This window comes from Larimichthys crocea, chromosome XXII (genome assembly GCF_000972845.2).
Source record: "Larimichthys crocea isolate SSNF chromosome XXII, L_crocea_2.0, whole genome shotgun sequence".
Classification (NCBI taxonomy): domain Eukaryota; kingdom Metazoa; phylum Chordata; class Actinopteri; family Sciaenidae; genus Larimichthys; species Larimichthys crocea.
The window spans coordinates 21,429,023-21,440,728 of record NC_040032.1 but is presented as its reverse complement, the minus strand read 5'-3'; the positions used below and the strand labels follow the sequence as shown (position 1 = coordinate 21,440,728).

The following is an 11,706-nucleotide window of genomic DNA, read 5'->3' as shown; positions in this document are numbered from 1 at the left end:
ATTGTTATTTGGGCTGCTCTCCAACCTGATCAGGTAAGGCAGGCTGTTCCACTTTGGTAGCTGTATTCCAGGAGATTAACCTTTGGGAAAGTATTGCTAGTACAAAGCAGCAGCATACACTGTATGGGATTAGCTCTATGAAGCATCATTTACTCACACAGGTAGAACATGCCAGAACATGTGTGTGTGTGTGTGTGTGTGTGTGTTACCACTGTTGACTCACAGCAAGAAGGTTCTGAACACCATAGTTGGTTGGGTTACTTTCTGTGAGGAGTGCATGTTCTCTATATGTCTGCATGGGTTCTCTCCGGTAACTTCCTCCCACAGACTTTGGGTTTGAATGTGAGAGTGAATGGCTGGTGGCTTGCCCTGAGTGTACCCAGGGTGTCACCTCTCGCCCAATATCAGCTGGGATTGGTTTAGTAGTTATGGAAATTAATGTATGGACTTTGAAAACTTTATGACACTTCTTTTTTTTTAGATTAGAAAAGTTTATGGTTATAGATGAGGAGGAAAACAGTAAAACGAGGCTTCATTTTTTAAATGTAATGTTTTAATACGTCTCAGTTTTGGTGACTCAACTCATTCTGGGTGGACAAGTACTGTTCTATCCCAACTAAAGCACAATAGCATAAATTAAATGTTGAAACAAGCAAAAAGTTCAACCTGAATGAATTCAACCTTTTTGTTTTTTTGTTTTAACTGTTTAACTAAGAAAATAATTTTCTTAAAAATTGTATTCTTTCTTGAGTTACTGACTTAAGAACAGGTGGAAATATATATATATACAGTACATATCGTTGTGACATTTATCTAAAGTTACTAAGAAAAGGGACACAGAAGTACAAATAAAGTATTTTAAACAGCAAACAGTACTTCAACAAGTAAGACACTGAAATGTGGGATTTACAGCGAAACTTGGTCCTGAGATGTGGTGACACTTCAGCTCTCAGCAGTTCATCTCTCCTTGTTCATTTAACAATGATGAGTGTTCATCTGCAGCTGTTGTGCATTCGCCACCTGAAACCCCTGGCGAAGGCTCATTTTTCACGAGTGTTGACATACAGAAGTGATGTTTGACGCAACAGCTCCACTCAGTGGCTTAATAACAGTGTTACCCAGAGAGCAGAAATAACCAGGAAACAGACATTTGCAAGATTTTTGGATTTATTGTCTATTACAGGATGTTTTTTTAAACTGTGGTCAAAAAAAAACAAAACAAAAAAACAATTTACTTCAATTCCTGAGAATAACCAATTTTTAAACACCTTTTAATATGATACCATTTCACACAGCAACAGCAGTTATACAATGGGAAGATTCAGCTTAAAGTATTACAGTGACCTTGTATTAAACGATAGTTATCAAGTTTCACAACCAATTCACAGTTAAGTAACCTTACGTGATGCAGTTTTCTTACATATTTCTCTAAGATGCTGTAAAGAAGTCGTGTGTCTAGTTTTCTTGACCAATTTTGGACTCTTTTAGTTTTTAGGTTTTAAGTACTCCTCATAACCACCAAGTTCATGTGATTTTGAGAATTACTTTCTTTTGTCTTTTGCTTCACGAGCTTGAAACAAACTTAAAACATCAAACACTTAAACCATCTTCATATTTGAATATACAAACAAATCTTAAGCTGGCCTGCAAACCTCAAGCCTGGTGAGCCCACGTAGCGTGACTGCTGTCGGGATGCGTATTTAGATTTACACCTATATATAAACCTCTATGTAAAAACACACAAACCTGTTCAAGTGACTCAGTATTCACCTTCCATACATCGTTAATGTAATTATTAAACCAGTCTTTACAAATATGACTCATGCATGTCACGATAAATACAGAGGAGAAACATTTTATCACCTTCATAACAAAACAAATAAAGCCCCTGAATCTTTCAAGCATTCACACACCAAAATATGATGGTGACCTGCAAATTTATGAGCACAATTTCAAGCATTTTCCTTCACAGCAGATATGTTTGAAGCCAGTGTAAAAATAATCACATTCATATTTCAGTTCCTCTGAAAGGAGGAAGTCGCTGGAAGCTTTGTGTTTAATATCCAACTATTTTCTCAAACATTTTGTATTGCTTTGAGTTTTGTCTTTTTTTAAGTTTGCTTCTATTATTGAAACAGTCACTCTGACTAAACTAACCTGTAATCAACTGCTATTCTGACTGACAAAGACCCAAATAAAGAGGCATGTAGATGGCAATCAAGTCTGTCAAGTGACATGTTTTTGAGACATTATTTCAAGTCTTCCACTTGTTCCTGTGAGCATCTGGTTGATTGACAGGAAGCAGTGACAAGAAAACAAACGACACAATGAAACAAGAGGGGTTTTGTTACAACATCTTGTTCTGTGGAACCTGACTGACAGACAAGATGTGTGCAGAGAAAGTAAACCACCACATGAAGATGAACACCAAAAAATTATTTAAGACGAGAGGGAAAATATTTCTGAGCTGATTGGATGCAGTTTGGCTCAGGTCAAACAAACATTGCTAAGTGGGCGGCGTCACAGAGACAAACATCAAATAACTGCAAAGTCACAGATACAAAAATTTGGCTGAGAAATGATGGTGAGTTATCCTCTGTCTGCCGCCAGGTTTCCTGTCCAATTCTATATTGCTGAAAGAAGCACAAAAACAATGATTGAGACACTGATTTCTGAGATTTTGCTTCCATAACATGTCTACTTTCAGACTAGTGCCAAGAAAACACCCCAAAAGCTATTTAACAGTATTCTTTCAATTCATGCAGGGATAAAAAGAGATAACCAGATTTCCCTCAGTTTAATATGTCGACAAAATGAAACAAGAATTTTGAACCTGCCTTTATCAAATGTTCACATTTCTGTTCTGGAAATGTATGCAGTGCGATAATGAGACAATGTCTTATTTACATATTGAAACATAAAGTTTCAGAAAACCTGTAATACAAATTAGTAATTGTAAATAACCCACTCAGGAAGTTCCATGGTGATATCTATCAGTCAAAAACGTTACCCTATTCACCTGCAGTGTCTCCTTTTAAAAAAGTGCAATTTTTCATGGTTTCTTTTAAAAGAAACCAGTTTGATCTGTCTGGTTTTGTTCTAGTAGTAAAATGTAATCACTGCATGGACATTTCACGAAGAACATGACTCAGCAGGTATAAGAATGTAGCATTTCGATGACCACAGACAGATGTAGTCACAATGTCCAATGACGATGTTCTCATATCAAGTTGGAAACCAGAAACAGAATCCAACTTGTTCACAGCAAGATAGAATATATATATGTTTTCCTTTATTTGACCTTGGGTATTCTACCAATCAGCATTTCAACACCTTGAAATAAGGCGGTGTTTCGCTTTAAACAGCTTAGGACAAGATTTAGAGCCAGGATTCCATAAGCAGAACAAAAATATCCAAAATCTAAGTGAACCCCACAATTTGGCAAATGATTTTTATCTCTTTTAACTCTACGCTTTGGAAAATGGATTCAGACTGAAGGGGGCTATATGTTGCTTTCGTAGGACACGCTTGTTCGTGAGCCTGGTGCGAGCACATGGAGGCACATGGCAGCCTCCTTACCCTCATTGGTGACCTCAGAAACTGTGTGGACTGACGCTTTGGTGTCAACGCTGCTTCCATTGTTCCCTTGTCCTTCACTCGACAGCAGTGCCTGACACACCCCCTCCTCTTCATCTTCATTTCTGTTGGAGGATGGCGGGCCTATAGCTTGTCTCTTCCCAGGCTTGGCTTGATCTGCAGGCTGGGGCTCCGGGTTGACTGTTTCTGCCCCCTCCTCCCCAAACGTACGGCAGTTCAGGATGAGTGGTGGCAGGGGAACGCTCCGTGCCAGCTCCTCCATGTGACGGGCAAACTCCATGGTCTTGAACTGTGTGACCTTGGCAAACTCCTGTGTCTTGGCCGACGTGACGATGGGAATCCGCTTGGCAACCTCGAAAGCCCTCTGCAGCTTCTCTGCGCCTTCGGTGCGGAAAAACTCATTGATAGCTCTTTCTGTCTTTTTGAGGTGACTGCTGACCATGCAGACCCGCGCCACATTAAGGATCATGGTGATGGTGAAGGTCACCAAGCAGACGATGACAAAGTACAGGCCCAGGCCGCTCTCACTGTGAGCTACACGCAGAGTGACGGTGTAGTTTTTGGACCCAGGGGTGACACAGGTGTAGCGTCCACGGTCTTTGAAAGAGACCGCAGTGATGTTCAGGACGCCATTCTCCTGAATCAGCCACTTCCCACCTGGAGTCACAACACAAAAGACAACAAGACAAAGACAGTTTCACTAAAAGCTTTAGAGATACGACTTGAGAATTGGGGAAAGCGGGAAGAGACCTTCTCATTGATAGCAGATTTGAAATCAGTTCTTTCATCAAGCAGTTTGTAATGCAGCATCAGAAACATTTACACTGGCAAAGAAACCCAGTTATCTCTCATTTAATTTCAATTTTACTTGATGTAATTTAATTTCTTCCACAAAGTGGTACACAAACACTACTTGATGAGATAAAAACAGTTTTATATATCAAATTTTATTCAGTAAACAAAGAACATTCTTGTGTTGCTGTTGCTGTGTTTTGCTGCTTCTGTATTCTGTGTATGTAAAACTGGACTTAATGTCAAAACTGATACATGAAACAATTCATGAACCTCTTCAGCACAGCATCATTCTCACCGAGCAAAGGCCCTTTAGAGTTGTACCACTTGATGTCATTGTGGCCTCCGGTCACGTTGCACTCAATCAGAGCGTTGGATCCCTCCTTGACCACGATGCACCTGCTGGACGAGATGCTGTCCAGCCGGAGGCAGGCCGCCGTTTCTGTCTCCGACCCGTTCAGAGCTCCATGTGCCGTCCAGCTACCAAGCAGCAGGACTGTGAGCAGCAGGTGTGACAGGTGGTGTCTTTGAGTTGGTAACATGTCGAAACGAGTTACAGCTTCAGCTCACCTGCAGACGAGATAAACCTGCAGAACAGGAAGAGTCGAGGACAGGACAGGACTGTAAGACCCTTACTTTTTAGTGTATTCACAATCTGGAGTCCTGTCCATATTTGATAAATCTCTACCTACATCAACACGAATGAATCTGCATCTGCAGACACATTACTGACATTAATCACTTTTTTAATTCAGTGTAGAAATGAGTTTAGTTGTGAAATTCAAACCACAGTTTCAAACTCAAGTTGAAGGCTGACGCCCATTTTTTTGCTTATCTTTACCCCTGTCACATAATAAACAACAGTTTTAAGATGAAATAATGTTAATTTGACTGGTTCCTTTGACCTTTCATTGTCTCATGAGAGCATTGATCAATATTGTTGTGCCTGGAAGTATTGAAGATCATTTTGAGTTGTGGCATTATGTCCAGAGAGGAAGTCAGCAGCCATACTTTCAAAATGCTAACGCTAATCAAGATTAATAATCTGGTCCTGTAGAAATAAATGAAAGAAATTAGTAGAATTATATTTTAATTTAAAATTATATATTCACAAACTATAAATCTCATTGGTCAAATTAGGCTTTGTAGTGATAGTAAAGGAGATAAGCAAGGAGTAGTTGAAATAAAATTAATAAAATTAGTTAAATAATTAATATTATTTTTTTAAAGTTTATTTGGCATAATGTTGGTGTATCTAAGAAAGAAAAAAAACACACAATTCCCCAGGTGAGCTCTGAGTCAGCGATTCACCTGTCGCACCGACAGCGACAAAAACATCAAATCTTCCATTGAACTGAGCGTCAGTTAGTTTTAGTAATTTGCTGTATGTTTAAGGAGATCTGCTTTACTCACATTTTAGTCAGTTACTCAGGTTTTATCCAAGTGTTTAAGCAAAGCAAACACGATCCGTCTAATCCGTTCACTTCCTGCTTCAGGTATGAGGGAGTATGCGTGCTTTGTTTTTGATTCTCCCAGGCGACGTCACCTGGCGGAGGGAAAAATACAGACTACAGTGTAATCAGTGTTTCAAATACAGCTTATGTAATACTTACAAATGATAACTCATTTACAAAGGCTGAACAAACAATATAATCACAAGGTGGACACTTCTGCATTTTGCTCTAAACATGCATACTATTTTTTCTAAGCCTATGATTTATTTATTTTTTTTTTTACAATGTTTATGTTTTCACAATGATGTTAAGTAGTAAGTATTTGTTGATTGTCCCAATTATAATTTGTATTCTCCAGAATACATAAATGACTTATCGTGACATGGAAGACAAACGGCAAATAAACATTTATTTTTGAGAGTCAACTTTTTTGTTACCGGAAGTTAACATAATTTTATTTTGGTAGTTTCGGAAGTCTTGCGTTAATTTTATTTGTGAAACCAAACATTTCGTCAAGTTGGATCAGTAATGACGGACTTCTCTTCAAAATAAAATCACAACAACCGCGAAGTCAAGTCAAGTAAACTTTATTGTCAATGCTGCTGTATGTACAGGACATGCAGAGTATTGACATTTCGTTTCCCTCTTATCCCAAACAGCATAAACATAAAATATAGGTAAAAAAATATATACAAATCTAAAAATATATACAAGTTGAAAGACATCAATGTGGCACAGTGTTAACGGAGTTATTAGTATAAATATAAGTATAAGGATGGTAATATGGGCAGCATTTACCGTATTTACAGTAATATGTACACGTTTATCTATTTATCTATGCACAAAAAAACTCAGAAGTGCCTTATTGTTTAAAACAAATAAATCAACACAGGTCGTTCAACATTTGTAGCTATATATATATATTCTTACTCAAACGCATTCTTCACTTTACACAACAATTTTGTTCAAATCCCTAGGTCGTAAACATGCTTTTATTTTGAAGACAATAACCGGAAGTGGGTCTTTCTCAGCGTGGCTAACTGTCGGAGCTCGTGAGTGAAAACAAAATGTGACGTGGCTAATCCTGGTGGACAGAAAGAAAAACAGCGAGAAAACCTTCAGTGTCAAAGTATCTACTGGGAAACTAAAAAGCGTTTAAGGCGTACAAACCGACAAAAAAAAAAAAAAAGAAGATCAACATTTTCCCGCCGTTAACTTTGGGACGGAAACCGGTAGCAGGCTGGGCTGACGTTAGCTAGCATCAAGAGGTGAGTTTGTAGTAAGAGTTCACCTTGTTTCTGCGTCGATAAGTACGAAAACAACTAATAACAGGAAAATACAAGCTTAAAATAAACTAACAAGTGCATGAACGAGTCTTTAGCTTGCCAAAAGTACGAGCTGGCTGCTCGTAGTAAAGCATGAATGTCAATATGACAGTAAGTCATGTTGACATGTAGTTATGATGTATATTCTTGGTGTGTGTGTGTGTTATGCACACACACACATACAGTATGTTGACACACTGCGGCACAAAACGTCTGAGCTCAGAGTTCAGGCAGCCCGGCTAACAGACTGAGGTAACATGAGCTAACAGCAGCTACAGTTCACAGCAGTTTACTTGGCTGTGCGTCAGGAAACGTGGTGACTGACTTTAGTGTTGCACAATGTGACATCATACCAGGAGTACAAAGTACATAGTGACCTTTCACTTGACTTACACGTCAGTAGGGGCATCAAAAGTGATTTGAAACTTCAGGCAGTCCTCTGTTCTGGTCACTCTTTTACGTAGTCGGTTGCCTGTCTGGATAATAGTCGCACACTTTTGACTTTTGCAGGCATGCACTAAAAGACGTCAAGATGTCAGACAGCGAAGCTACAGCGGCAGCAGAGGGTGCAGAGGTGGCACAAGAAGAGTTTCAGGATGCCCGCGAAACGCCCGACAGCTCCCCGCCGACGACGCCCGACATCTCGACCGACGTGGCCCCGACGAGGAAAGCCAGGAGGAGACCGGACCCCAAACCTGCAGCAGCTGAAGTTGAGGAGAAGCCGAAAGTGGAGGAGCAGCCGGCGAAGGCACTGATGAGATAATTGTTGTTTATAGACAATGACACAAATGATGGTTATAAACGTCGTCGGCTAGTATAACCGGACATTAACTGACAACTCTCTGTCTTTTCTTTCCTTCTTCCGTCCTCGTGTCTTCCCTCTCAGACACCCAGTGACTCCACTGTGTCTCAGGGTGGGTGGGGATACTGGGGCAGCTGGGGGAAATCCATCCTATCCACAGCAACAGCCACTGTGGCCACTGTGGGTGAGTACAGACCACCTGACTGACCGAATCGTTCTGTTTTATGTACAGCATGCATAGTTCATAGTTCGTTTTAAATGAATCTAATCACCGCTTGTCTCTCCGGGCTGTCCAGGTCAAGGGCTCACTCAGGTGATAGAGAAGGCGGAGACGTCTCTGGGAATCCCCAGCCCGACCGAGCTGTCGGCACAAGCTGAGGAAGAGCAGAAAGAGCAGGGTGAGTTATCTGGTCCAATCATCGCGGATATAAATTAAAAACATTAACCTGATGTAGTTTGTATGTGTAATATACACACACACACACACATACAGGTGAGGCCAGCAGTCAGACGGACAGAGCGGCAGGAGAAGGATCGGTGGCAATGGGAAGTGCGATGGGAATGCTGACGTCCCTCACCAGCGTCGTCCAGAGTACTGTAAGCAGAAATGTCCCTAGTTACACTAATATTTTATTAATTAATGGACTGATTCATTATGTTATATTTATTCTAATTTGTTCTAAGAGCAGATGTCATCATGGATATTACTCCGAAACTAAACCTTCATATTTTCTTCTCCTTGCAGGGGAAAACGGTGATAACAGGCGGTCTGGATGCTTTGGAGTTCATCGGGAAGAAGACGATGGACGTGATAGCAGAAGGTGATCCGGGCTTTAAGAAGACCAAAGGACTGATTAACAGGAACTCCACTCTGTCTCAGGTAGGCAGAGGTCAGATATTTCAGCATGTGACGATCAGCAGAAGTAAACAGACGAAGAAGTGAGACTAAAAAGTGATTTCTTTTTTTTTTTTTCCAATCCTTGACTTTGATGTTTTATCAGCACACAAGGAGCTTTCTTTCAAGGAGTTTTCTTCCTGACTTTCTGACAGGTGACTTCAAATCTTTTTGATCTGTGTCTGTCTCGCAGGTGTTGAGGGAGGCGAAGGAGCGAGAGGAGCTGCAGCAGACGGCAGAGAAAGAGTCTGACTCCGAGAAGAAGGCGGTGGCTCACTACGGGATGCTGTTTGATGAGTTTCAGGGTCTGTCCCACCTCGAGGCGCTGGAGATTCTGTCTCGAGAGAGTGAGTCTAAGGTACGACGGGCGTTTGATTCTAAAATATGACATCAGCTGTGGTTTAATATACACACTGAGTCATCGTTTTTACACTTTATAATCCAGCGGAGTCGCTCATTCTTATGTGTGTGTGTTTCAGGTGAAGTCGGTGCTGACCACCCTGTCGGGAGACGAGCTGGTTCAGCTCAGAGAAGAGCTGGAACTCATCAAGGAGTCTTTCTCCCTGGTGGAGTTTGACGAGGAGGAAGTGGACGAGAAGAAAGGTGACGTCTGCGAAACGGTTACAGCAGCATCACGTTCACCAGAATCGCCGTGACACCTGAAACGATTTTGTATTTGTACTTCCAGACGAAGACGGCTCAGAGTTTGAGAAGGAGATAATGGAGGCCTTGGAGGGTCTCAGCATCACTGCCACCGCTGAAAAACTCAGCAAGGTACCAACTACACATTTCTGTGTCAGCGTAAAACGTTCTCAGTGTTGTGACAGTATTTAACCTTGATCCGCCCTTGAGTTTGAAATCACTGTGTCGAGTTCTGTGGTGGCATTTGTGTTAATCGTGTGATCTCTAACCTACAGGCCTGTAAGAGCACCTGCAGCCAGATCACTGACATGATCAAACCACAGGAGGAGGAGAGTGAAGAGGACATGAAGAAGGCGCTCTCTGTCGAGGTATAACCTCTTCCACTCCATTCTTCCTTTTTAAGAAATACGTTTTTATCTCTTTTAGGGGGGCAGAGGGTCTTTAGAGGGCGGCAGCAAGTCAGCAGAAGCGATACAAGCAGCTCAGAACTGTGCGTCAGGTTTTTCTAGTCCGAAATGTTGAATGTGTTTGAATTCCATCAGGAGATTCACGCTGCAGCCATCAGGAGTCTGGCCGAGCTGACGGCTCGATCCATCGAGCTTTTCCACAAGCTGGCTGAGATGATCCTCTTCGCCAACAGCAGCACCGAGGCCGGCGTTCTGTCACAGTAAGACTGCACAGGCTTTCTGCTGGAACGCTTTCACCTGGACCTCTGGACTAACTAAACGTCTTTGTTGTCTTCTGTCCTCAGGTTAACTGTTGTCCTGTGTAAAGAAATCTCACTGCTTTCCAAGAGGTTCACGTCCTGTTTAACAACAGCTGGGGTAAGTGTGATGAAAGAGTTAAGAGAGTCAATATTATATAATAACTGAATGTCTCTGTAAAATCTAAACGTTCTTTATTTACAGTCAAACGAGAAGGGCGATGTCCTCAACCCGCTGATAACAGGAGTCTTTTTAGAGGTTTGTGTCTTCGTCCTACAGCAGGTGGATTGTCCTCATTTCCCTCGCAGCACTTCCACATGTTGACGATCTTCTTTTGCTCTCAGGCATCCAACAGCGCGTCCTACATCCAGGATGCCTTCCAGCTCCTGATGCCCATCCTGGAGATCTCCCACATCCAGAGGAGAGCCGAGTCCTCAGAGCAGTGACCAGCCGGGCCTCTTTGTCACAGCAGAGAACTGACACGTCTTTCAAACTTTGTGTATAAAAAAAAATCGTCTGCGTCAGCTCTTACTCTTGTCTGGTTTTCAGCCTCAGGACGAATCAATTTCACGCCGGGGAGGAGAAGCGTGTCTTTGTCAAACAGTGTTAACCTTTTTCTGGCATTGCAGGTTTATAATTGTAAAGCCCAGTAGATGGACTCGTTGAAGTGCGGGCTTGAGACAGTCTGCATCATGTGTTAAACAGAGAGCAACTTATTGTTCTCCGTTTGGTTCTCACATGTACACCATCTACTTTTTTTTTCTCTTCTGATAGCACTTTTGCTCATAACTATTTCAATTCTGCCTCGAAGAACACTTTAAAAAATATATACAGGATGGAAACACTAGTCAGAATTAGTTTGAAACAGGTGTCTTATAATAAATAAGATATATATCGATGTATTACTGCTCTAAAACACTGCCATGAAACATGTTGCTGGTCCTGGAACAGTTAGGACCTGAGTCTCTTTGCTCATGTAGGCTCGGACGTAAAACTGACAAAACTCACACGCTAATCTAACCTGGATTCTAGCTGTTTCAAGAAGCCTTGAAAAGCCTTGAAGGTTTGTTTTTTTTAATTTTGGTATCCTCCGCAAAACATGAGCAGGCTGGCTGTAATCAGTCTGCAGGAGTGTCGGTCTGAAGACTTTGTTGCTTTCCCTTGTATACTCAATAGTTTTGTATCCAAATATCGGCTTTAAATAAGTATTTTTCTGTTATCTGCAAGTACAAGACATCTTCACAGTTTTCAATGTTCTTTTATTGTTCAAACGACATTTTCCTTTCAGAGTCTTGAAAGACCGGGAACATAACCTTACGCTCTTTTATACGCCACTTTGTGTTCATACAGAGGGTGTAGATCAAAAGTGATTCACAAAAGAGTGAAAAGACGAGAACAGGTGCAGATGCTGCACGATAAAACCACACAACTAGAACAGGCTTGCTAAAAACGATAAGAGAGGACGGTATGGAAAAGATAAGATGGCTAAAAAAAA

General features: G+C 41.3%; 2 protein-coding genes across 3 annotated transcripts; one reads left to right on the top strand and one right to left on the bottom strand.

Moving 5' to 3' along the window:
- Positions 1-1,138: 1,138 nt before the first annotated feature.
- On the bottom strand, positions 1,139-7,672 carry LOC104921840 (microfibril associated protein 3). Of its 2 annotated transcripts, none has more exons than XM_019265371.2 (4): positions 7,562-7,672; positions 5,803-5,935; positions 4,688-4,976; positions 1,139-4,254 (listed from the first exon to the last, which is right to left on the bottom strand). In XM_019265371.2, exons 3-4 carry the CDS (start codon positions 4,929-4,931, stop codon positions 3,503-3,505), a joined length of 996 nt encoding a protein of 331 aa, XP_019120916.2. In that variant the 5' UTR covers positions 4,932-4,976; positions 5,803-5,935; positions 7,562-7,672; the 3' UTR covers positions 1,139-3,502. The 2 variants fall into 2 exon arrangements, with proteins under 2 accessions (XP_019120916.2, XP_027129251.1); XM_027273450.1 differs by lacking the exon at positions 7,562-7,672 and having other exon boundaries at positions 1,140-2,633; positions 3,580-4,254.
- Positions 6,855-11,706, top strand: fam114a2 (family with sequence similarity 114 member A2). Its single transcript, XM_010734522.3, has 14 exons — positions 6,855-7,111; positions 7,679-7,916; positions 8,055-8,154; positions 8,267-8,368; positions 8,464-8,567; positions 8,716-8,850; positions 9,059-9,223; positions 9,345-9,468; positions 9,554-9,639; positions 9,783-9,875; positions 10,050-10,174; positions 10,259-10,331; positions 10,416-10,469; positions 10,556-11,706. Exons 2-14 carry the CDS (start codon positions 7,701-7,703, stop codon positions 10,655-10,657), a joined length of 1,479 nt encoding a protein of 492 aa, XP_010732824.2. The 5' UTR covers positions 6,855-7,111; positions 7,679-7,700; the 3' UTR covers positions 10,658-11,706.

Bases quoted from the DNA above. Each gene is read 5' to 3' on its own strand.
- LOC104921840 (XM_019265371.2), bottom strand. From the start codon at position 4,931: ATGTTACCAACTCAAAGACACCACCTGTCACACCTGCTGCTCACAGTC. The intron at 4,255-4,687 runs GTGAGAATGATG...TTGTGACTCCAG, and splicing joins CTCTAAAGGGCCTTTGCTCG to GTGGGAAGTGGCTGATTCAG.
- fam114a2 (XM_010734522.3), top strand. From the start codon at position 7,701: ATGTCAGACAGCGAAGCTACAGCGGCAGCAGAGGGTGCAGAGGTGGCA. The intron at 7,917-8,054 runs GCACTGATGAGA...CTTCCCTCTCAG, and splicing joins TGGAGGAGCAGCCGGCGAAG to ACACCCAGTGACTCCACTGT. The intron at 8,155-8,266 runs GTGAGTACAGAC...CGGGCTGTCCAG, and splicing joins AGCCACTGTGGCCACTGTGG to GTCAAGGGCTCACTCAGGTG.